General features: G+C 39.2%; 1 protein-coding gene across 1 annotated transcript in view; it reads right to left on the bottom strand.

The window, feature by feature from the left end:
* LOC127619312 (protein shisa-like-2A) overlaps positions 1-20,638 on the bottom strand; it is a 36,683-nt gene extending 16,045 nt beyond the window's left edge. The window contains exons 1-2 of the mRNA XM_052092184.1: positions 20,457-20,638; positions 4,820-4,956 (exon numbers count right to left, since the gene is read on the bottom strand). Coding sequence (XP_051948144.1) covers positions 4,820-4,956; positions 20,457-20,638 — 319 coding nt within the window. The remainder of the gene's footprint in view (positions 1-4,819; positions 4,957-20,456) is intronic.
* Between the last annotated feature and the right edge of the window lie 6,416 nt (positions 20,639-27,054).

Genomic DNA, 27,054 nt, shown 5'->3' with positions numbered 1-27,054 from the left:
ATGTCATGACCCCTTTAATGTCAACAAGAAATCAAAACTGACCCCATTTATTTTCTGTATGTTCCCAGTTATTCGTGCGTGTTATTCTAAGATTACAAATCTTTCTTAATCAAAATGCAGTACATTTCTCTGCCAAAATGCAATACATTAATTTTCTTTTCTGCTGAAGTAATCACGGTCATGTGGTGAGAAAAACTGATTTCAAAGAAATAATTAAACAAGGTTTGTCGTCAGTCTTCAAATCAATCTTACGTCAATTGAAAGGGAGAGTTTACATATCAGGAAAGTTGTAAATGCACTCCATGTATCCATCTATCCCAGTAGTGGCCCATGCATTTTACACCTTGAGATATAATGTATACAGCGAGTCATTAGGTCACTTCACAGAGAAAAAAAAAACTGCCTCATTGACAGACAAATTCACCAACAATCACGGCTGAAATGACTAAAACTACGTTTGCATGCCTCGATTACCAAGGTAGCTGACATGACGAACACAAAGACAGGTACGTATCCAATGTACAAGAAACTACAAGGCAGTTTCGCACAGGACCTGACAACTGGTAAAATCGCACGCGCGATTGTGCAGCCAAGATGGTGCTCGCGTCATGGTTTCATCATGGTTAAGAACTTTATTAAATCAAGTCACCCACATCATGTCCCCTACAGTTTACTAAAACAACAAATCAAAATGTAATGGTTTCAAATGGGCAAGGAGGAAGCGGGAACCGGACGAATCATCAAAATGATGAACACTGATATTTTTCTTTATAAGCCTGATAACATTGTGCAAACAGTAAATGGTCATTCTATGACTATCATGTGCTGTAAGTCATATTATGCACGTTATAACCACTTACGTAGACATCTGGACTTGTGTATACCGAAACATCTCCTTATGCATGTTTGCATCTGCAAACACCACAGAATGGCAGCGTGCCCTCAACCACTTTCATTCATTTCTTGCTTGTTTTATTCATGTTCTGATCATTTGTAGATTAATGGCTTCTATTAATAGAATAGAAGCCTTTATTTTGGTCACACATTATACATAAATTTTTGCATATATATAGATAAATTTAGGGCGCAACAGTGGCATCTTGGCTGTGCTGGGACCCCCGACATTCTGGTCAGTAACCCAGAGCCTCATCCGCTGAGCCACCACTGCCACTATGCTGTTAAGTATTGACATGGACCGATCAGACGTCGGCATCCTTTCACTTTTCTTACAGCAAAGGGCAAAATGGCACGTTTACCTATTTAAATGAATACCAGATGCTAAAACTACATTGAATTATATCCTCACCAGGAATGCTGTTGTTTATAGTTGAGGACTTGCTATTGGCTGTTGTCATTGCATAATTAATGAGGTAAATCTGTGCATGTTGTGGGGAGTGTTTGGGGCATTATTAACATTTATAAGTTATGGGGGTTTAGTTCCGTTTAATGTTAATTATATCATTTTATGTTATGAAATGGGTTTATTTTATAGTTACCCTGGGTGAAATTAGTGTTCCTTTGAGATAGGTGTGATACTGTTTGATGCAGTGGTGGTAAAAACAAAGCTTTTCAGTGCTAGAAATCAAATGGATTAATTGCTTTGCAAAACACTTCACTGTTTTGAAGCACTTGAAACGTCTTACGCTGGTGACACCCAGAGATCAAGTTTAGGTGTGATGCAAGGAGATGCCATCCCCCTTGATGCAAGAAATACCTAAAAGCATCCCCATAATAAAACCACTTTAATCATGCAACCTGGTAACCTTGAGCGTGCAAGCTCTCCTTCCACTACGAAAAGCCGCCAGTTTTCTAAAAAACACGGCAAACAGGTATGTCGGAGTTTAGCGATGGGTTGACTTGTCCTTTCTAGTGAAACTTACGCCACTACAAGTAATGCAAATTTTCTAAAGTTTTGCACTTTCAAAAATGACCAAGAGAACAGTTAGACTAGAGGAAATCGTTTGTCTTTCTTTGATAAGAGGAGAATATAAGGTAACCGCTTTGACAAGTGAATAAAACATGTACGTGTTTTTAACTAGACGTACATGTTGTATTTTCAGGGTTTCGCCCATAAAACACTTGTGTGTGTGTGTGTGTGTGTGTGTAAACATCTTTTCACCACTGTTTAAACACCCTTCATAGAAACTAAAATGTGGTTATTGGCAGAGGTGTAGTGGTAAAAACAGAGGTGGGTAAACAATAAATTCTGGTGGACCACGACGTGGTCACCCGGTAATGTGGGCCACTGCCTACCGGTGTATGTGTATCCTGATGACATCGCTATAGGCTATCATTTGATGGTACTACCAAGGGTATCACTGGTTGTTCCCTCATCATAGGTCACACAATCACTATTCAATTCATACATTAATCTAAGTTCTTGTTAAAGAGACCCAAGAAGGAATAATATGGTTGAAATCTATAAAGTTTACTAAATGACAAAACAGAGAGAACAAAAATATTTAAGAGAGATAGAGAGGGAGGCTTATATCCAGGGCTTCCAATGCAATGCACTTGTACATAATGATTAGGGATTTGGGAATATTTTCATAGTCGATTAATCTGTTGAATATTTTCTCGATTAATCAATTAGTTGTTTGGTCTATAATATGTCAGAACAATGTGGATCAGTGTTTCCCAAAAGCCCAGGAGGATGACGTCCTCAAATGTCTCGTTTTGTCCACAACTCAAAGATATTCAGTTTACTGTCACAGAGGAGAGAAGACACTAGAACATATTCACATTTAACAAACTGGAATCAAAGAATTTTTTACTTTTGTCTTAAAAAATGACTCAACCCGACTAATTGATTATCAAAATAGTTTAGATAGTAAAATAGTGCAGATTAAAGACAGAAGAATGAATCTGGTGCCACATATTTTAATTTTAAGAAAACTCAGTTTCTGTAATTAACAGAAGACGATATAAGTTCCATTTTGAACACAAAATAACCACACATTGATTTGATTTATTTTTTATTTTTTACTAAGCCTATTTAAAATCGTATTTGATTGCAGAGAGCCATAGCGCATTCGCGCAGCACTAGGCTACCTCTCGCTCGTCGCTCGTCCCTCTCTCTCTCACCCGTACCTCGCACGCTCTCTCTCCGTCATGGAACACCGCTGCATAAATCTGTCCAACACAGCACTGTCAGTTATTACTTATTAGCCAGCATGCAAGGAGCCTAGCTAATAAGGAGAGCTAAGTTATTGTTAGAATACAGCTGGATTTTTGAGGTCAGCACGCTGTATATAGCTGGTAGTAGTCAATATCGATGCACGCGCATGGGAAACACTGCCAGCAGCGCATTATGAAAGACTTCGTCTTAGGTTTAACAACCTATGAAACTAATAATGAACAATATGAAACTAAAATGACATAGCCTAAGCTTAATTTAAAATGGCTTAGGAACTATCTATTTAGAGGTGGATAAACACAATTTAGAGGTGGTTAACCCACTTTGGAGGTGGGTAAACGCTATTTCCGAATTTTGGGAGGTGCGTAAACGGCATTTACGTGCGTTTAGCCTCCACTACATCCCTGGTTATAGGAGTAGAAAGAAATGTGAGTGACAGTGAGTGAATGATCTAGAGAAAAACCTTTTTCATGATGATAATGTGGATTCTTTTCACAAAATGCATCATAAAATACAATAACAGAGGGAAATAGGTTTAAATACAGATCTATTGAATTAAACGTATATAAATGCAATTAAACAAATCTTTTACTTGAATAATAAACCTGGTTTTACATTGAGTTTAAAGTCATATTGAAAAAAAATTCTGGGGGTTTAAGTAAAAAATGTCATATGGGGTCTAGAGACAATAAAAAAAAAAAAAAAAGTCTCATTAAAAGCTGAAATCCTTGATAAAAGAAATGTTGGCATGACTAGTGCAGAATAATTCGTTATTGTTACATAAAAAAACAAGCAGTGATACAATTGTGTTTTAACATATGATTCATTTAAAAACAAAAAAAAAATGTTGTCCACCAAATCAGTCATGTGGTTTAACCAACATGTAGGTAGCCATGTTGACCATAAAAAAAAAACATGGCGGACACCTTTCGACCCTCAAGACGGAGCATATTTATTTGACATTTTTATGAAAAGGCATTATTCATTTTATTCAGGTCATGTAACCCTTGAAAAATGTGAATTTTTCAAATGCATTAATTGAAATTAATCATTTGTATATACTCATGTATTCAAAGTACAAATCAAGTATTATAATAATACTTTTTAGTTGATGGTTACACCACATTTATTTTCGAAAAAGCAATCAAGATAAAAAAAAAAAAAAAAATGTATGAAACCAAATTGGAGACAAAGATAACACTTCTAAGAAGCTGACAAAACAGGGCTCCAGACAGCGACTAAAATGGTCACAAATGCAACCAAAAACAATTAATTGTGACAAATATTTTAAATCTAGTTGCCATTGGAGACAGTCGGGTTGTGCATGTTCATTTGCGGATTCATCAGATATCATCTTGAGTTATTGAATACATCTTTAGAGCGTGCACCACCAGTATGTCTCAAGCCTCTTTTCACCCTTTCTGTTGTGATGAACGTGCTTCACCGCACGCAAAAAACACGCAGACCAAAGTGTCAGCATCCAGACACCATGCTCTGAACATGAGACACAGACTAGACAGAAGAGTACATGTGCTCACACGGAGACATAGAACATACGTGTCAGGACACCGTCACCACAATAAACCTGACTGACAAAGGTGACACGATCCTGACATTTGGTTTGTGTGCGAGCAAACAAAGGGGTGTTATTTAGGTGCGTGTATTCTTGGTTTAAACCCTTACCTGCCGCTTGTAGAGGCAGTCCGTTGTCCAAACCCCGGGGTTTAGTGGCAATAAACAGGTAGCATAGCACACATAGTGTGATGATGAAGGCTAATAACACCACAGCAGCTATAGACAAACCAACCAGAGCCCCCAAACTAAAGAAAGAAAGAAAGAGAGAGAGAGAGAGAGAGAGAGATTAAACAGTTTTGCATGTATGTTGTCTTAAAGCAATATTCAACACTGCATAAAATGATGAGCACCGTCATCCCTTGATTGTTGCAAAGTCTCACGAGAGTCGCATGCGAGACATTGTTTATTTGGAGTCCCACAGAAAATCTGCACCTACCTCTAAACCAGTGTTTTCCAAACTGGGGTACGTGTACCCCTGGGGGTACGTGAGGTGACAATTGAGGTACGCAAATAACATTCTGAGATAACATTTCAATTTAATCTAATTTTAAACATTAACATTAAAAATAAATTAAAATAACATTCAAACCCAGTTCATGTATTTCTCACTGGCAAAAATTATTGTGTGTGCCCTCTAGTGTAGAAACACCAAAATGGTATGTGGTTATATCATATCTAGCATACCCATCTCAATCGGTAAGCCATTTATTCAGTATGTACATGATTACTATAACATGTTCAAATCATGTACACATTTTAATTTTATATTATTTAATATAGAGTTGTTTTAACACAAAGATAATTGTGTTAAACAGACATTTTCAAATGACCATGCTTGTGCCTCGTTTGGAAGGATGCGTCCTCCGGAGGTCGCATTTGTCGGCCGCATACGTCATCGAGGCGGTCTCGTTTCAGAAAAGCGAGTAGGACACTTCGAATGCAGACTTCAAATGCAACCTTCTTTCATGGGTATTTGGAGGATGCATGAGCAGTCACAACCCACAATTCTTTGCTTCAACGGAAATGTCGGAAAAAAAATCACAAGTGGCGAGCTGTCATAGCAACCATGTTACGTTACGTTTCCGTTTGTCCTATGAAGGCCGTCTTGTTTAAACAAGGCTTGTTTAAAGGAGGACACTCGGTATACTGCAGCCTTCAAAGGATGCATCCTATCTAGCATGCAGCCTTCCAAATGAGACAGCTCTTGCATGAATTTTATCTATGCGTTGGGGGTATTATGCAAAAGGATGTTGAATGTTTGAAGGGGTACACCACTGTAAAATGTTTGGGAACCACTGCTCTAGACCATACCCTAACCCTAAAATCACTAACCTTACCCATAATCCTAAATCTAACCTTGGTAGCAGTAGGGTTGGGACCCGAGAACCAGTTCTTGTCCAGAACCATTAACGGTTCCAGCATGGGCAATTAGAGTACAGTGCGAAAGATGTTTCGCTTCCAGTGCGTTCGATTCTCAAGCAAACACTCGTATGAACTGCCTCTTTTTAGTTCATCAAAAACACCAATTCATCAGTCGAAGCGGTTACTGAATTCATTTTATACTAATGTGCAATTATGAATGTCCAATTTGGGATGAAATAAGAACTGTTGAAGTCTCAAACATTATGTTTAACATTTGGCTACATATATAGTCTAAACTGTCTCTAGAAATGTGCCCGTTAAGTAATGTACTGCAGACCTTTGAGACTCCGACTGTGCAGTTACTGACTGGCTGTTCAAAGGTCATTGTGCAGTTAAAGATGCGTATACGTTTTATTTTTAATCAATGAAAACATGCCTAAAGAATTGTATTCATTCAGAAATCGGATTCATTAGGCAACAGGATGCCGAGGGCAGTAAATGCAATACAAATGGGATTTCTTTTTTTTTAAAATATATAATTCTTCCTTAAAAGTACTAAAATAATCCTTACTGGAACCACTGTTGTTAAGAGGAATCTGAACCGGAATAGTTAAATTCCTAAATCCCGAGACATTACAAGATTGAGGCACACTTTCTATTTTTGTTCCCGTGTTAACATATTTCCTTTTGAAACCGTAAACAAGGGCTTTTCTCCATTTTCTTAAATAGCCAATAGCCTTTAATTACATCACAGCCCACCAAAACCACACTTGAACCATACACGAACGTTGTGCTCAAATTCTAGCAATGACCAGTTGATGGTTGGGAATGGACATAAGGTATGAGTGTTTGTTCGCAAATAAAGACATAACCAACGAATCATAATTAGCTACTGGCCATCGGTAGTCAGAGGGAGGTGGCATTCACAGTGATGAAGGGGTTAATCTCATTTTAGAGGTCATTTGATTGGACAAAAACAAGATGAGTCATTCATATTTGACATTTTTTCCTGGAAGAGAAATACTGTAAAATTTAGTTACTTTGGTCAACTTTTAGAGAGTACACTAGCATTTAGATGGCTTCATGGCTAAGAAACAGTGACCAAAAGCCATAAAACTTCTTAATATTGCAGTGGGTCTTTCAGAAGGCAAGTAGATTTGCAAGAAAACCCACACATTTGCATAAATCTCTACTCAAATGGAGTTCTTACAGTCCATGAAATTCATTATGCGATAAGGATAAAAGACTTTGACTATCACTTTCATAATTCAATTATGTGGTTAGATTTGGTTCCTTTAATGCCAATCCCATTTAAAATGTACTTCGCCTGCCATTCAAGATCATTAATGAAAGCTCAAATGACTTTGTTCAGAAGATCAAAGTATGCCTTCATACTTAAGGAAAAAAAATTAAAACCAACTCTGAAAAAGAAGAATATATAAGAGTTCTTATATAAATCAACGTTAATGGATGAATTCTAATTCTAGTTTGGATTGTAAGACTGCAAGTTTCAAGAGGCACTAAAATCAGTGGAGCATCAATCGAGAGATGCATTTCATAAGCCATCATTGGTTACTGCAGTTAGTGACATGCAGATCTCATCTAAATGTGAGAAACAGAGATTGTGGAGAAATGCAGAGTTTTATATTTAAGGTTCTAAAACACCTAAACGATCTCGATATTTATCACAATGGAAAAAAAACACGATATCGATGATAAGCTTTGGAGTAATTTTCGATATTTAGCCTGTGTTCTACATCTACGATCTGGTGCATGTCTCTAAAAACACAAGCAGTTTGGCTTTCTCAGACTGTATGAAGTTGCTAACGCAAACTGCCTAGCTAACGATTGGGCTACGCCAGTCACCGCGGTCTGGGTGGAATCAATCCAGGGTCCAGACCATATGGTGATTTGTGCAAAAGATCATGACGGTTGCGCCCTCTCATCGTCTCTGGTGAGCAGTGCAACAAAACAAGAGTGCTGTGTACGCCTGATCTTTCTACGCTGTATTCTTGAATATTTTTCCCTAGCATCGAACAAGTTTAATTTATGCCCTGACCCGAAAATTATATGCGGTCATTATGCTTCAAAACAAACAGATGATCTTTAAACATTCATATCCAATTGCACTTGATTGAGAAACTCTAAAATATTTAAATATTTTGGTAGAAGATCCCTCAGACGTCACTGCTATGGCCGTCTTTGGGCCCCAATGCAGTTTTGCATAGACTATGACTTTTTAGGCAACTTGGAAATTCCAAATAATTTGCAATTTGTAAATGTGAATGTATATTGTGATAAATGTAGATATCAAATTATAATATTTTTGGCCATATCGCCCAGCCCTAGAAGCAAACAATCTCAGGATTTAACCCACAGTGTGTCTGCCTCACTATTATTAGATTGCCCAAAGAGCTCTCTAAAATGTCATGTTATGGTGGTGTGTTCAGAATACGGTCACCATTGACTTCCCTGTTAGAACAAGAAATGGATATTATGGTGAACACTGAGAAATATTTTAATTGACTAACAATTTGAAAATAAATTACAAAAAGACCCCACAGCAATCATTTTATGCAATAAAAAAAATGCATATACAATCTTAAAAGGTTCTATATTAGGCTTAATTTTTCTGTTAGCAAAACATTTTCTTAATTATTTCTTAAATCAAGCAGGATTTATACAAGAATGTTGCCACTTAAATCCAAAAAAATTACTACAATAACCTGCAGAACATTTTAGTCAAAGCAACTGGTGGCAATAGAAGTGTTTCCAAAGCAGATCTTCCATTTAGATCTGCCACTAGTTTATCAATCATTGACTCGAATGTTAATTCAAGTCACTGAATGCATTCATCCATTTAAGCTTTGATTAAGAACAGGGAGCATAATTATCCTACTGAAATTTAATCAACGAAGAACCGTAATGAAGAATTATCCTTTCCCCAGTGATCTTCCTTTCCAATCAATTATAATGCAAGGTTAAGAACAGATCCATTAAGTCTGTTCACTTGGCGGACAATAGATATCATTGTTCAATTTCAGTTCTGTCGTAATATGTCTTCATATGGTCTGCTCTACATTATAAACTCTGATTCTTAATGAATATCTTTGTGTGAATGGTTGAAGTACAAAATAAAATACTAATCATTGAAACATACTTAAAACAAGAAATTCATTTGTGAAGCAAAACAGAATAAGACAAAAAAAAAAAAAACAATTGGTCTAGATATATTTGTACAATTTTGCTTAATTGTGTAAATTTCTCATTTTAGGATGTTTTACTAGAAAGCAAGAACAAAAAGATATTACACAACTATACAATGCTCAATTTTTGGACATTCAGTGAGCTGTGGCAACCTACATATTATGTCCTGCTTTGCGGCTTTTTCTAAACCTACAATTTGCTCTAGCACAGTGGATCTTTACCTGGGAGTCACAAAGCAGTTGCAGTGGGGTCGGGGGAAAGCTTTTATTTTGAAGGATTATATAAAAATGCTCGCCTAATGGCACCACCTACTGGTGACATGAAATTAACTGCTGATTGGAAGGCTTAGCAAGTTGTAGATCCTCGACCACAGTGTTTGATTTGTGGTGACGTGTTAGTGAAAGAGAGCCTTAAAAGGGTTAGTTCACCCAAAGAATTATCCCATAATTTACTTAGCTTCAAGCCATCCTAGGTGTATATGACTTTCTTTTTTCAGCCAAACACAATCAGAGTTTGAAGTCATGCAGACCAAAATATCCTGGGTCTTCCAAGCTTTATAATGGGAGTGAATGGTACCTTAGATTTTGAAGCACAAAAAAGTGCATCCATCCATACTATCCATACGGCTCCAGGGGATTTATAAAGGCCTTCTGAAGTGAAGCGAAGCATTTTTGTAATAAAAAGATCCATATTTATAACTTTATAAACTATAATCACTGGCTTCCTGTAACGGCCATCCAAGCGCTCACAAGAGAGTCGAGTTCCGTTGTATGACGTAGGCGTAGCGTAATCTCCGGTAAGAAGTGGATATTTTTCGTACAAAAATGCATCGCTTTGCTTCAGAAGGCCTTTATTAACCCCCTGAGGCCGTATGGATTACTTTTTTGATGGATGGATGTGCTTTTTTGGGCTTCAAAATCTAAGTTACCATTCATTCCCATTATAAAGCTTGGAAAAGCCAGGATATTTTTTTATATAATGCCGATTGTGTTTGGTCGAAAGTCATATACACCTAGGGTGGCTTGAGGGTGAGTAAATTATGGGATAATTTTCATTATTTGGGTGAACTAACCCTTTAAACCTTCCAAGATGCAAAGGCACTTGAAAACTAAACACTAAATCGCTCCAGACAAAGCCACTTGAATTTTTCCAGCGAAAATTACTGGAACTCCGTGGTCCGAAATCACTAATGCAGAAAGCTCTTATGGTGAATGAGAGGTCTTTTCGCGCCTCATTCATTATCTCTCATTGGATTGCGAAAACTGGGAAGCCACTATTTAGGTGAAAATTTTTTTCTTACCCTGTGCTAAAGAGACATGCTCTCTGTTTCTGTTATGTGTGGATAAAGTGCTGCCGATCAATTAGCATTGATTCCGGTGTCAAACTATACTGTGGCTAATCATATTGGGCAAATTGCAACAGATGCGAAAGACCGGATAATCACGAAAATTAAAATCGAGCTAATTTTTTCTCTTCAACTTGATGAGAGCACTGATATTGACAGAGAAGCATACGTATTGGTTTACATCAGATTTGTTGAATAAGGAAAAATTAAGGAGGCTTTTTTGTTCAGTTGCTCTCGTCCCAAACATGCAACAGGTGAGCAACTTTTTGCCACATTGGATTCATTTGTACATGAACATTTCATTGAATGGAAGAACTGTGTGGGAATTTGCTCCGATGGTGTGTGGGCAATGACAGGTAAACACAGTGGATTGGTGACAAAAGTACAGGCCGTCGCTCCACTTGCAGTGTGGACACATTGCATGATACATAGACAAGCCCTTGCGGCTAAGAAAATGCCACCTGATCTAAAATATGTGACGGATGAAGCTTTCCGCACAGTCAACGTGATCAAAACGAGGGCAACGAGCACTGCAACTTTTCAAAGTTCTGTCAAGAGAGGAGCGCGGAACACCAGCAGCTGCTGTTTTATAGTGAAGTATGGTGGCTTTCCAGAGGAAAAGTTCCCAGTCGAATCTGAGCTCCGAGAGGAGGTGCAGATCTTTCTTTTAGTTGATGCTTTCCCCTTACTGGACGATTTTCTGAAAGAGAGCACCATGTCAAAAGCCAACTTGTGGCTGGTTATTGGGGCTCACCTAAATTAAATGCAATTCTGTAAAAATCAAGTGGTGTCTGTAACAAGAGTTGATTAGAAACCCCTTTGCAGTGACATCACTGACAGTAATGCTAATTTAATTGGAAGAGTCAATGGTTGACATGGCAACAGAAATAGCCCTGAAGCATAGGTTCACAGAGAAGCCTCTGGTGGATATTTGGATATCTGTGCACACAGAATACCAAGAACTGAGTGACATGGCACTGAAAATGTCTCCCATTCGTATTAACTTATCTCTGTGAGGCTGGTTTTTCCAGAGCTGGTGTGCCTGAAGAACAAGTACAAGAACCAGACTCATGGTTGAAGATAGTTTGCATCTTTTCCTCAGCCCTACTTGGCCACAACTGGACAGCCTCGCATTCTCTATCCAAGCCCAACCATCCATTCAAAGAGTAGTCAGAAACATTGAATTTGTTTTGTATTATATTAACCTTCATCAATCAAACATGATTGACTTGCATTTCGCACTTGCAAAAATGTTAAGAACCGGCGCACTAGCAAATTTCTATAGTACCTTTTGTGCAACATTGGTCTGCCGCTATATGTTAATTTGTAAAAAAAATTGTAAAATAAAACACACGGCCAAAAGTTTGGAATAATGAACAGATTTTGCGGTTTCAGAAAGAAATTGGTATTTTAATTCACCAAAGTGGCATTCAACTGATCACAAATTATAGTCAGGACATTACTGATGTAATTTGATCAAATCTAGACAGCAGCATCACTCCAACACCTTATCCTTGAGGAATCATGATAAATGCTAATTTGGTACTAGAAAATCACTTGCCATTATATCAAACACAGTTGAAAGATATTTGGTTCATTAAATGAAGCTTAACATTGTCTTTGTTTTTGAGTTTTCACAGTATGCAATAGACTAACATGTCTAAAGGTCAATAGTAGGACAGAAATGGCAAAAAAGAAACTTCTTTAGAAACTCAGTCAATCATTGTTTTGAGGAATGAAGGTTACACAAAGCCTAAAAAACTGAAGATTTCACTCAAAAGTGTAACTACAGTCTTCAAAGAAAAAGGACAAATGGCACTAACAAGGATAGAAAGAGATGTGGAAGGCCAGATGTACAAAAAAGAAAAGGAGGATAACTACATCAGAGTCTCTAGTTTGAGAAATAGACGCTTCATTGAATTCTACAATAAAGAGAAGACTCTGGAGGACTTATGGGAAGAATTGCAAAGATAAAAACACTTTTGAAACAGAAAAAAATGAAAAGGTTAGAGTGGGCAAAGAAACAGAAACAGATAACTGGAAAAGAGTGTTATGGATCTGAACCCCATTGAGGTTTTGTGGGATCAGCTAGACTATAAAGTGTGTGAGAAGTGCCAGACAAGACAGTCACATCTATAGCAAGAGCTGCAGGAAGTGTGGGGTGAAATGTCACCTGAATATCTGGACAAACTGACAGCTAGAATGCCAAGGATCTGCAAAGCTGTCATTGCTGAACATGGAGGATTTTTATGAGAAATCTTTGAAGTAGTTTAAGAAAGTTCTGAAATTTTTTCTTCTTTTTTTGTATAGTCTTTTTTTTTTTAAGACTATAGTACATTGTGATCAGTTGAATGCCACTTTGGTGAATAAAAAGTACCAATTTCTTTCCATAAGAACAAAATCTGTTATTCTAAATCGTTGGCTGCCAGTGTATAACACACACACACACACACACACACACACACACACACACACACACACACACACACACACACACACACACACACACATCTTCAAAACATTTTTCTTGTGAAAGGGACAATGGCTTTTATCTCAAGATAATAAATAAATAAACTGCGATCATGAAAATGTAACATTTTAATTATGGTAAGACCATGACTAACAGGTCAGATAAAATATTGTCCACGATTTCTTCATAATGCAAACATCTGATTTGAAGTTTGACAGGACCAACACAGTGACGGATAACTCCTCTGCCCAGAGGTTTGGCGATTATGGAGTGAATCTTGAAGTTGGATCCACAGGGTCTCTCTTGGAGCAGGAGCTGGCAGCAGAGCGTGCCGGAGATTAAGTTGCCAGCTGACCCTGTGTCGAGGAGAGGGAATACTGTAAGTGACATACCAGGGGCAGCAAGCGTCACACTGGTTAATAATGGTGAATAACTGACATTAGGAATGTTAAAGTGGGGGAAGAATGGGACATGGCGAGATGATTCACTGCAACACAAGCATAATCGCTGCAGGACAGGTAGTTCGTTCAGGCAGGCTTTCATGCTGTTGGCCATGCAGATGGAAAAGTTGGATGAAACGCTCTAGACCCATTGAATCTTCATAAGAGGAGAGATGCAGCCACAGCCTCGGTTCCAGTCCCTGACGGTAGCTGGTGAGAAGAGCGGATCATTCGATTCACTGGAAGTAGCTAGAGTACGAAATTTGAAAGCATACTCATTAATTATAAATGAGATTATAAAGTTGTTTGGATCTCCGAATCTCCCACAGGGTGTCCAAAAACATCTTTGAAGTGTTTAATAAAGCTCTCCAGCGACTGAGTGACTGGACTGTTTTGTTCCTAGAGAGATTGAGCCCACTGCAACACTCTTCATGCAAGCAGAGATATAATTAATTAAATTTTAGCCTGCTCTGTGGGAAAGTGATGCAGCTGCATCACTAGGGTGAGCAAAAATTGGAGAAGAAAACTGCTGCAGCCCTCCGATCCGGAGTATGGCACAGGATTGACCACAGGACAGGCAGAATAGACCGGTGCAAAAGAAGCGGAGAGAGTGCTGGTTGTGATCTGTGGTGCAGCTGGGTTAACCGGAGGGGTAAGTGCATGGCGAAGAGTGTCAACCAGCTCCTGAAATGGATCCGGCGGTGTTATACCTGCTGGGTTCATGATTTTACACCCTCCCATCACACCCTCACATTAGCCAGACAGTCATGCCAATGCATTACAGGGAAACAATATCTAAAAGGTAGTTGAGACCCTCAGAAAAGCAGATAGCATATCAATTACAACCGACAGCTGGACCACCACACTACCCAGAATTAATATCTTATGGTCACAGCTTGTTTGATAACCAGCAAGTGGGAGATGGTTAATTTTGTTCTCCAAACTTGCCCTCTGTTCAAAACACACACTGGGGCTAATATTGCTGAAGTTTTTAAATCAGCTATGAGTGCATGGGAGCTTCAAAATGCCAACCATGGAATTGCTGTGGTCATGGACAACGGGAGGAATATGGATGTTGCTGTCAGAGAGGCTGGGCTAGCCCCCCCATGTCAGCTGTTTTGCCCACACTTTGAACTTAGCCAGCCAAGCGGGTTTGAGTGTGCTCCATGTGAGCCGTTTGTTGGGCAGAGTGAGGTGCAATACTGCCTTCATTCACTGAAGCTCCACAGCCACAGCTGCGCTCGTAGCCAAACAGATACTACTGGAGATTCCAGAGCATAAGTTAATCACCGATGTCGCTACGCACTGGAACAGCAGTCTGGATATTATCGACCACTATCTCGAACAGCAAGCGTCTTTGACAGCGACTATCCTGAGCAACGGCGTTCGATGAATTGTCCATGACATCGATACTTTGGATGGCTCAGACATACGAGATGTGGAGGTCATGGTGAGGCTTCTTAAACCATTCAAAACAGCCACCGCTGTGCTGTGTGACGAAAATAATACAACCGTGTCTCTCATTGTGACCTTAATGCACATGGTCGAGCATAACATGGCATCTAATGAAGAAAACTCCCTCACTGTTAGCAACATGAAGAGAGCTATACTGAACAACCTTTCAGACAGATACACTTAAGAGTACACTTCAACCACCTGCTGGAGTGCACCGCATTAGACCCCAGATCTAATGCGGGCTCTGCCTAATCTAGAGAAAGGCCAGCATTAGGATATATTCCACAGACTGAAGAAGAAAGCGGTGTTGTTGTTGTTGCAGAACCAGGTATTGTATTTATTTTACTCTCTCTAAATGGATTTAATAATTTGTTGAATATTACAGCATATTTTTCTAAATGTGTTCAAGTGTTAACTCTTGCAAGAGTAATTATACAAATTATATTCCAATATTGCCTTTATAACAATGTGAAACCCCTTTCACTGTTGTACTTAGATTTTACTTACTCTGTGCAGGATGAGGGCAAAGAAGGTGCCAGTGACCACCCCCCTGCAGCAGAGCAGACTCTTGACCAGACAGAGAGAGCTGAGCTGAAACAACCTCCTTCCAAGAAAACAGCATTGGAAGATCTCCTTGGAGGGACTTTCTATGAACCATCTGTACATCACATCATTCAGATTGATGCAGAAATGAAGTACAGAGCTGAAACATCAATTTCCCTCAATAGCGGGCCACTTAAGTGGTGGAAAGAGAATGCTAGGCTGTACCCACTGCTCTCCAGTCTAGCAAATGCATACCTCTCCACACCAGCCACATCTGTCCCTAGTGAAAGGGTTTTTTCATCAGCAGAGGACATTGCGAATCTGCAGAGATCTCAGCTTCTACCGGAAAATGTGGATATGCTCATATAAAAAAAAAACATGTAAAAACAAATTCAAATTCAAAGCTAGGAAAGAGCACAGGCAAAGACTTAGTTTGTTTATATGAAGAGATTCATTTATTTGATTTGGAATTTGTTTTAAAGTTCAATTTAGTTTTGTTATTTGACATAAGAGACTTCAATTTCTCAAAGAAATGTGCAGCATTTTTTCTGTGTGAGAAATAATAAAAGGACACTTTTTCATTTATCTTAAATCTCCATTTTGTTAAAAAAAAAAATTGTGAGAAAATCGTATCGTGAAACCAGTATCGTGAATCATATTGAATCGTGAGTTGAGTGAAACGTTACATGAGTGTAACAGTCTGTATTCATATAGGAAATGGGAGTCCTTGATGAGCCACACTCACAAACATCAGACGTGGCACAAGGAGAAACAGGGGGAAGAAGATCGTTGGAAACGTTGTAGAGGAACCTTGGAGAAATTGTTGGATATCGCTGGAGTGGAACTTGGAAGACTTCGCTGGCAAACAGAGAAGTAGCAGACAAGTGAGTCTGTATTCCATGGGAGACCAGGCATCGACTGAGAAGTGAGTGTGACTTATGTAGGGAGCTGATTAGCATGGTGATGAAAGACAGGTGCAGATGATTATTCGGGAGAGAGGGAAGGCTGTGTGTCTGTGTGTGTGTGTGTGGCAAGAGTGAATCTGTGACAATATATATATTAGTACATTTATATTTACATTTATGCATTTGGCAGACGCTTTTATCCAAAGCGACTAACAGTGAACTTATTACAAGGACAATCCCCCCCGGAGCAACCTGGAGTTAAGTGCCTTGCTCAAGGACACAAATGTGGTGGCTGTGGGGATCGAACCAGCAACCTTCTGATTACCAGTTCTGTGCTTTAGCCCACTACTCCACCACCACAGTATATAATTTATTTTCCAAACATGTTGGAGATTTAAATTACAGAGGATGAACTGCTGCCAACTTCCAGCCGGGCAGCAAGGGATGCTTCACTGGCCACTAACTGCATCATCTCGGTCTTTGGATAGACTTCACAGAGAATAATCTGCTATCAACAGCAGTACTTGCCAGCGAGTAACTTCACTGACCACTGCTTGCATCACTTCTTTCTCTCTTAAAATGGAATACAAAGACATTGTATTGCAAAAAAAGCATCTACCATCCAAACAGCAGTCAATTCAGGAAGGACTTAATAAAAAAAGACAAATTTTCATTAATATTACAATTCAATCAATATTATTTAGTTTTAAACATTACCTACCAAAACTCAACTGTTTACACTATTATTCTATGACTTATATTAACGTATATCTAACTGATATTGGCAAAATATTCATACTGTAAAGGGGAACAGGCTTGGTTTCTCTGCTATCATATTATGGGGTTTTTCTTTCCTTACCACAGTCAGCCTGGTCTTGCTCACTCGGGCATAAAGACAAAAACATTAAAGGGATAGTTCAAAAAATGCTAATTCTCTGATAATTTACACACCCTCGTTGCATCTGAGATGTGTATGATATTCTTTCTTCTGCAAAACACTATAAAAGATTACTTCCTGACTGGAAGCGATCTTTTATTGTTAGAAAGTGTTTTAATATCATTCTTTTTCACTCACAAAGTGATTGATTCACTTCAGAAGACATTAATGTCACCGCTGGAGATAGGATGGATTACTCTTATGCTGACTATATGTGGACCTACACATTTCTAATCACCATCCTTCTAAGGACCTGCTGAGCCCGGATCTATTTCTACAAATCTTCAAAAGGATTTTGCAGTAGAAAGAAAGTCATACACACCTCAGATGGCATGAGGGTGAGTAAATTGTCAGAGAGTTTTTATTTTTGGGTGAACGATCACTTTAAGGGTGGGTTGCACCAATAAGGATTACTTGACTCGACTTGCTGGATGACAATATATTACTTAGACTTTGAACATTGGGTGGGTTGCAACAATAAGGTTAAAATTAAATGCATAGTTCGCCTAACAATGAAAATGATCTCATGATTTATTCACCCTCGTGCCATCCTAGATGTGTGACTTTCTTCTGCTCAACACAAACTAAGATTTTTAGAAGAATATCTCAGCACTGTATGTCCATACAATGCAAGTGGATAGTGGCCAGAACTTTAAAGTCCAAAAAGCACATAAACTGTGGGTGAGAAACAGATCAATATTTATGTCCTTTTTAGTATAATTCATCTCCCTGCCCAGTAGGTTGCGATATGCATGTGAATAGCCAATAACAAAAAACAAGACAGTTATGGTTAAATTTGACCTAAATTGCCAAGTTTGAAAGAAAAGATTTTTGAATGCTTTAGACACATTTGAATATAATTGTTGGAACAGTTTGGAAGATTGTCTAATGTTATAGCGTTCACTAACATTGTAAATCAATTACATTTGGTACAGATTGTCCTGGTTCCTATATGTTCCAAGTTTTGTGAAGTTTGGACATTGCACTGTCAAGACACAGGCCATTTAGTCCTAGCAATAAACCTAAAACCAGCCCTACTTTGATTTCATTTAATTTTAGCACCCCCGTATCATAAATGGATAAAATTTGTCATGCATCCTGGTGACAATAAGTGCGATTACATGCACAGAAATATGCAGATTACTCCCAAATATCGTTGTATTTAAAATAAATAAAAATAGGACAAATCTAGAAATCCGTGTTTATGTGACATTTGAAATAGTCACGTTATTCTCTGCTTTTGACATCAAACCATGAAGAGGCATGCGCACAACACATGCAAACATCGGATTAGACAATAAACTTCGGTTAAAGTGCTTACATGCAATGCAAAATCAGAGTAATGGGCAAGAATCTACCCATGTCGATCGGTTTATTCTCAAGCCATTTATAACCTTACACCAATAAAGGAAAGCCGTTTATTGCATTTACTTGACCACACACATTGTCGGCTTATTAAGCATAATCGGTGTAAGAATGTGCATGTAAATGTGCTAACTGTGCACCAAGTTTTGTGAAGTTTTTATGGGACACCCCCGAAAATTTTATCTGTTTATATTTGCTAAACGATTTGACAAATGAATAAACAATTTTTTGTCATGGGGGTTTCTAGATGATAGATTATAATTGGCCATTCACATTTTAAATTAGATTTTTGTTGATTTGTCCTCTTGATATTTTAGGATATGGCAGCACTTGTACCAAAGAAGCAACACACCGCATTTCAACTTCCTCAATCAATTTTTTTTTTTAGCTAAATCAATACCTATTAGCGGAATTATGCAACATTGTGTGTGCGTCCTCAGAATGTCCCGTTGATAATGCGCACCAAGTTTCATGCAAATTGGACTTCTATTTCAGGAGATATAGGCCATTTGTTTCAAATGGGCCACGCCCAAAAAGTTATCGCCTCCGGTCTGCCAAATAAAAAATCTGAAAACATCTTTTGGTCAGGAAGGTCTCTAGATGATACATATGACAAAATTTGTGCGAATCGGACAAGTGGCATAAAGGCGTGGTCACAATGAGAATCCGCACAATCGTGAAAAGAATTTCCCTTCACGGATTTCACGTGGAGTTCAAGAGTGCAAAACATTTGAATTCATTGCATTGACCAATGGGAAGTTGCAGTAACCTTGATGCTTCATACAGAGCTACACTGAAAATTCACAATGGACAAGGATATCATTTTAGCAGTGATTTTCATTTTAACTAAATATAAAAAGATTAAAAGAGACCGCATGGCAATTATATTTTTGCTGGTTTCACATGTGCAAAACGTGATGTCATTCGCATCTATCATTTTCTTTCTTCAGTGTACAAAAGCAGATGTTCGGTAGATTGTCTGAACGTCTCTTGATTCGAACTACATTTAGAGCCTATGTCTTCTAAAGTCATACAATAGGATGAAACTTAAAGTTGTTTTTACTGAAAATCATGTATCAAACATGGCAACTTGAGACACGTTGTGCTAAGTTTGACAACAAACATCATTGTTCACTACAAGGAGCATTTGAATGTTTTATGTTTCACACCATACGGATGAGATTTGATAGCTATAGCTGAGAGTTTTTGTGAATATCAACTCAAATTTGTAACATATATGGTTTTAGCAAGACTTGAGAAAGTGCATAAGTCACAGGGGCTACCTTTTGTCCATTTTGGAGCAAGACAGAAAAAATCACCATCCAATCAGAAGAAGATGCAGAAGAAGACGCAGAAGAAGAAGAAGAAGAAGATCTTATGCAAAACATCTCTTTTTCTTTCACAGAAAATAAACAATTAAACATGAAAGTATATGAATTTCTTCAAGTTATTGCTCTGTTTAATGACATAATCAAACAATCAATTGGTATGTTTTGAATCATGTTTCTTCTAGTAAACTCTACCATGGTAGTTCCCAAATACTATTTACTTCAGTTACTACAGTATAAAAATAATGCAATAAAATACATGTTTTCCTGTCATTTTGTTTATTTTAATAACAATTTATTTGATATCTTGATGACAGTCTGTAAAACTGACCATGGTAAATTTTCGCGAAGTATAAATCACAAATATGCAGTATATTGTTTTGTTTACCTGAGCCACCACATGTATCCATACTCGTATGGGAAAAAGCTATTGGGATCGTCGCAGCAGTATTTGACGTCATTGAACCCACAGCAGTAGATCGCGTGCACATCGTTGTCGGGTTTCGGGCACGTGAAGGCACTAACCAACACATTCTCCGCGTTATAATATCCCTCGCAGTCTGCGCTCATGCTGCCCGAGACTGAAACCCTCAACCCGCCACCTGTTAAAGCACTAAGAAGCCTCTCACATCTTCTGAAGTTTCTTCAGTCCACAGTGAGTTCTTCCAGTCAGACTGTTGTAGATGATGAATGTGTGCCAGATGAAACGCGAAGTCGCGAACAATATGAGAGCGCTCTCTCTCTCTCTCTCTCTCTCTCTCTCTCTCTCTCTCTCTCTCTCTCTCGAAAGCCCCTCATCCAATGTTTTGTGTTGTACTTACTACACAAAATGCAAGATTACATACAGACCGATAGACAGACACTGAAATTGACTCTTCACTTCATTGTAAGGTCCACCTAATTTGGGCACAGCCATTATAAACCTTGAATGTGGACCTCTTCCATTATATTCCACTTTCAGCTATTTTAGCGATACAAAAATACTAAATTATGCTGCTTTATACTGCAGGCTGGGAACATATGTAATCATATAATTATCATTCATTATTATGTTCATAAGCACATGGTTCGGACCCAATATAGTTTTACCATTTATCACACTTGCAAACTTTTCATTACAGTGGCCACGTTTACATGCAACCAAATAATCCATTTTGAATCCGACTGAAAGCTCAGTTGGATTGAAAAGCCTTCATGTAAACACAAAAATGATCCAATTGAGCTGGATCTGAATTCAATTTCCATTCGATTGAAGGGGGTGGTGTAGACCTAAAATAATCAGATTAAAATACAAATATTAGCCATGTAAACATTTGAAACAGACTTCTTTCTCAATCATATTCAAAATACCTAAGAGGAGACAGAAGGGGGTAAAAATTAATAAAAAACAAATAGGCGAGGGAAAGGACAACACAGAGTGACAGAGAGAGTTTCTTTTTCTCTCTCACTCACCGGTTCGCTGATCATCGTGTGGTCCTCAATCACTCGGATGGCAGCCGCTCCTCCCCGGGCGGACCAGAATCAGACCTCTGAGCCCCAGCAGACAGAATGCACCTCCGCATTCCCGGCGACCCGTGGGGACACTCCTCCGCCCCTGGAAGCGGCCCTACCTCTCCAGGCGGTCGGGGAGTCGCTTCCCTCCTCCCCTCGCAGACTGCGGTCATCTCTCGACGACTCCACTTTTCTGGGAGACGGCAGGTCACTCCTCCACCCCTGGCAGAAGCTACATCGCTCCAGGCGGTCGGGGAGGGCTACTCCGTTCGTCGGAGGATGGCAGCGGCGCTCCCCTGGGTGGACAGCAGTGTTGAGGACTCTGGATGGGTATCCTCCCTCCTTCCTGGATTTTGGTACCAGTGTAACACAGTTAAAGGAAAAGGAGGAGGCGAGAACCGGCTTGACAATATAAATAATATTTTAATTATGAACTTAACCAAGAACACACAAACATAACCACACAAAGGGCAGCTGACTGCAATTATCGAACTGTCGTCTCCAGCTGCCTTTATCCCTACAGTATTTAAAATACAAAATATAAGTAACTTTATTCCACTAAAGTTATTTTAATTATTGGTAATTACAATACAGTTACATTAAAAAAGTATTTTTATTACTGAAGAGATTACTTTGCATTTTATTGTCATTTGTTTCATTTCGTATTTAGTCTTTTCAGATGGAAAAAATATTCATAAATCCTTCAAAAAAGAAACATCCTCTCACTTTCAACTGCTTTTATTTTCAGCAAACTTAACATGTGTAAATATTTGTATGAACATAAAAAGTAACAATCAGTATCTGGTGTGGCCACCAGCTGCATTACATTTACATTTATGCATTTGGCAGACGCTTTTGTCCAAAGCGACTTACAGTGCACTTATTACAGGGACAATCCCCCCAGAGCAACCTGGAGTTAAGTGTCTTGCTCAAGGACACAATGGTGGTGACTGTGGGGATCGAACCAGCGACCTTCTGATTAACAGTTATGTGCTTTAGCCCACTACGCCCCCACCACTCCACTAAGTTGCATTAAGTACTGCAGTGCATCTCCTCCTCATGGACTGCACCAGATTTGCCATTTCTTGCTGTGAGATGTTACCTCACTATTCCACCAAGGCACTTGCAAGTTCCCATACATTTCTGGGGGGAATGGCCCTAGCCCTCACCCTCCGATCCAACAGGTCCCAGATGTCCTCAAAGGGATTGAGATCCGGGCTCTTCGCTGGCCATGGCAGAACACTGACATTCCTGTCTTGCTGGAAATCACGCACAGAACGAGCAGTATGGCTGGTGGCATTGTCATGCTGGAGGGTCATGTCAGGATGAGCCTGCAGGAAGGGTACGACATGAGGGAGGAGGATGTCTTCCCTGTAACACACAGCGGTAAGATTGCCTGCATTGACTACAAGCTCAGTCCGATGATGCTGTGTCACACCGCCCCAGACCATGATGGACCTTCACCTCCAAATCTATCCCGCACCAGAGTACAGGCTTCAGGGTAACGCTCATTCCTTCGACGATAAACGAGAGTCCAACCATCAACCATCACAATGTGGGTTTGTGCCCATAGGCGACATTGTTGCCGGTGATGTCTGGTAAGGACCTGCCTTACAACAGGCCAACAAGCCCTCAGTCCAGCCTCTCTCACCCTGCGTACAGTCTGAGCACTGATGGAGGGATTGTGCATTCCTGGTGTAACTCGGGCAGTTGTTACCATCATGTAACTGTCCCGCAGGTGTGATATTCAGATATACCAATCCTGTGCAGGTGTTGTTTCACGTGGTCTGCCACTGCGAGGACAAGCAGCTGTCCTTCTTGTCTCCCTGTAGCGCTGTCTTAGGCGTCTCACAGTATGGACATTGTAATTTATTGCCCTGGCCACATCTGCAGTCCTCATGCCTCCATGCAGCATGCAAAAGGCACAATCTCGCAGATGAGCAGGGACCATCTTTCTTTTGGTGTTTTTCAGAGTCTCTTTAGACCTTTAGAAAGGTCTCTTTAGTGTCCTAAGTTTGTATAACTGTGGCCTTAATTGCCTACTTAAAGCTGTTAGTGTCTTAACAACCGTTCCACAGGTGCATGTTCATTCATTATTTATGGTTCATTGAACAAGCATGGAAAACATTGTTTAAACCCTTTACAATAAAGATCTGTAAAGTTATTTGGAATTTTACAAAATTATCTTTAAAATACAGTGTCCTGAAAAAGGGAAGTTTCTTTTTTGCATTTATAAATTATGTGATCCAATGTACATTTTGAACAGTGGTGAAACACTTTCTTATGATGAGTTACATTCATACAAGCAGACCTTAATAAACCTTGATTAAACTTTGGTTTTCAAATAAACCTTGAGTAAATTGTCAGCTTTACGCTAAGCTAAAGTGCTATTTTTAGCCATTTTACATGCACATGTTATCAGGCACAATCATGTTTTTATCAAGAAATGTAATGTTGGATCATAACAACCTCTGATATTGTGCTGTTTTAAATAGCCTACCTTTTTTCTTTTTCTTGACCTATTAAATGCTCCGTTTTGCCATTTCTATTGCTTAGCAATTTTTTGCATAGTGTCCCGCCCACAGCTGTTGCTTAAAGTCCCTATTAATTTGTTTCCATTGCACATCTATAAACTCCTTTAAGGACATCTCTCACCCACCTGTCTTTAATACTCTCATCTAGAGATGTCTGCGGTTAGATTGGAGGAGGAATGGGCATGATGCAATACATGGTAAAGTCAGACAGGGTATTAGACACTGCTTCTAATTCTTTGTTTGCCGAGTAGAGTAAGCAACATAAGAAGAAAGCAATTGGATTGCAGTTGGATTGAATTTATTCGGATTTACGAAAATTTGTGCATGTAAACATAGCCAGTGTTGCACAGGCAGACGACTGTGGGAACAGTTAAACTATTACACCAGTCTGGTGTAAAATTATTTGCACAAACATTCACAAATTTTTTTATGTTTTGGGGCACATTTCCTTCAAAAACAAAACTTGTCCACTGCGTCTTCAGTGGCTCTGATCCCGGGAGTACATGAAGACTCCTATGTTCACTTTTACAGCCAATTACAGCCTACACTGTTACAGGAAGTACCCCCCATTTTTATTATTTCTGTTTCCCTCCCCTTGTCCCCTCCCTCATCCAGGTAGATGGGGATGACCTGCTGGCAGACGGGGCGGAAGGCATGCCCCTCCACACTAAAAGAGGAGGAGGGATATACGTCATGCCGGGGGCTCCCCAGCCTGAGATAACAAGGGAGGAAAGTGAAAGGGTAGAGGGTGGGGCTGGGTCGTGATTATACACACCTGGTCCCTTATCAGGCTAATTAAACCTCCGAGAGGGATAAAGGCCGACTGCAGAAGGTGGAGCGACGAGAGATAGATCGTTTACGGTCAGCTAACCGTCATGTGTTTGTTTGAGTTTTTGTTTATGTTTCTCTTTAAAGTATTATTTATATTGCCAAGCCGGTATTCGCCTCCTCCTTGCCCATTTATATCCCTTTACAGTACCCTTTAATTTATGATAATTTCTTGCCAGAGAGCATTTTATCTTTCTTTAAGGCGTATAGTAAATGGACAAGCAGATCTTGCATTCAGCATGGCTAATGAAATATCGCCTTGGGAAATAAATAAAGGCACCATCAGAGGTTATGCAGATACATATGAATGGAGTTTACATGAGCCCCTTTAACACATGCAACCTGGTAAATTGCAGTAGAATTGTTGGATTACTTTTACTGGTAAATTTGGAATTCACACATGCAACGGTTTCTGTTTTTTCACACATCACTACCAAAATGCAGTTCAGCTTTGAGATTTAGTTTTTTGTTTTATCAGACAAAAGTTTTCTTCATCACAGATGAGCAGAAGTCTCTCTGACATGTAACATACCGATTTTGCTGCTGTAATGCAGACTGATCTCACAGTGAATTAGGAAACGGTAAGTTGACTCTTCTTTAGGTAAAATCGGTCTTTGTTTACTGAAGATCAAAACACTCCTTCCAGTGGCCAAAGCGGTTAAGTGTTGTTTAGAGAATGGGCACGTGTAAGCTCCATTTAATATGTGTAATAGCAAGTTGTAAAGTGAGTGTTTTTTTAGATGTACAGACTGTAATACAGTGAAGAAGATTGCATATTTATAAACTGTACCCCCAACTCAAAACTCTATCCTAAACCTTACCATCAGTGGGGTAAAAATGTAATGGTAGTCAGACAAATGCAACCACCTATTCGCACTCATCACTGACTATGTAAACATAGTCTCAGATTCAACGCAGGATCTGAACCCGGGTCTCTAATGCTGCAGATGCAATGCGCTTCTGGTCATGCCACAGAGGAAAGGTAAACTGACTGGAGTCGCTACAAAAATGTCTGATAGGAGATGTCGTTTTTCAGAGAGTCGACATAATGTGTCTGATTCTATGGGTACTGGAACTCTCGGAAACAACATGCTGGCTTCCTATGTGATCTTGCTGGCTAATGCAATGGTTCCCAACCTTGCCTGCCTCTGACCAGGGATGAAATGGATGTTGTAATGCCAGTGATAGCCAGTCTGACTATCAAAACATGCTGCTGGCAGTATTTCTTTGATATAGAATCATCTTGAAATTAATCTAGCTTATCTTCACAGCCAAGGTATTCCACATTCTCAAGCCTGGTAATGAAAGGCCACAACTCCTTAGATAACACGTCAGCATCAGCAAAGCAGGACTTCAATTCCTCTCAAAGCAAATTCACGTGACTGGAAAATTCTGTGCACAAACACGCACTCATGGCGCTGCTACAGTGTTTAAGCAGCAGTGGAACTTGTTGTAACGGCCCTTGTTTAATTTTTACAGCACTGTTCTCAAGTTTATCAATTGCATATTTGCACCCCATTATGTTTGACTCTGCAGTCTAAGGTTGGTCTCATTATAAATGTTGAGTGTGTCACAAAGGTATGCAATTTTGATCCAGGAAGCACCAGTCAGCTGCTCTGATTATTGTTTTGCAGAAATTATGGGATTTTCTCATTAAGTACCAAATGACGCACAAGCATTTTGCCATGCGAAAACCAGCTAACCTCCATGTGTAGTAGTATAGTTTGTTGCATTTCATCCTCAAACAGTTGTGCAAATATTCTCAGATTGGAAGGACAAACTTTAATGAAGTTTAAATCTTTTACAACTGTTGCCAGTGTATCACTAAGGTCTTTGGACAGTATTTTACTGGCGAGTGCCTGATGATGTATCATACCGTGAAAGATTGCACTCTCTGGAGCCTTTTTCTTCAAAAAGTCCTTATTTCAACCAATCACAGCAGCCTTATCCATGCAGGAGGCGACAAGATTCACAAAGGGCAGATTGTATATAGATTGCATTGAGGGCAGATTGCTCCCAGCTGTACTTTTCTGAGCTTTTGTGCAACAGATTTTTGCAATTTTCTCTCATTTTATAATTCTGTCTTTAATGGTGTTGTTAGAAAGTGGGACAGACTTCCATTTCTTGCAGGCC

The sequence above is a fragment of the Xyrauchen texanus genome, chromosome 25 (assembly GCF_025860055.1).
Source record: "Xyrauchen texanus isolate HMW12.3.18 chromosome 25, RBS_HiC_50CHRs, whole genome shotgun sequence".
NCBI classification, from domain to species: domain Eukaryota; kingdom Metazoa; phylum Chordata; class Actinopteri; order Cypriniformes; family Catostomidae; genus Xyrauchen; species Xyrauchen texanus.
Note: the sequence above shows the minus strand (reverse complement) of the source record. Positions and strands in the feature narration are given on the sequence as shown.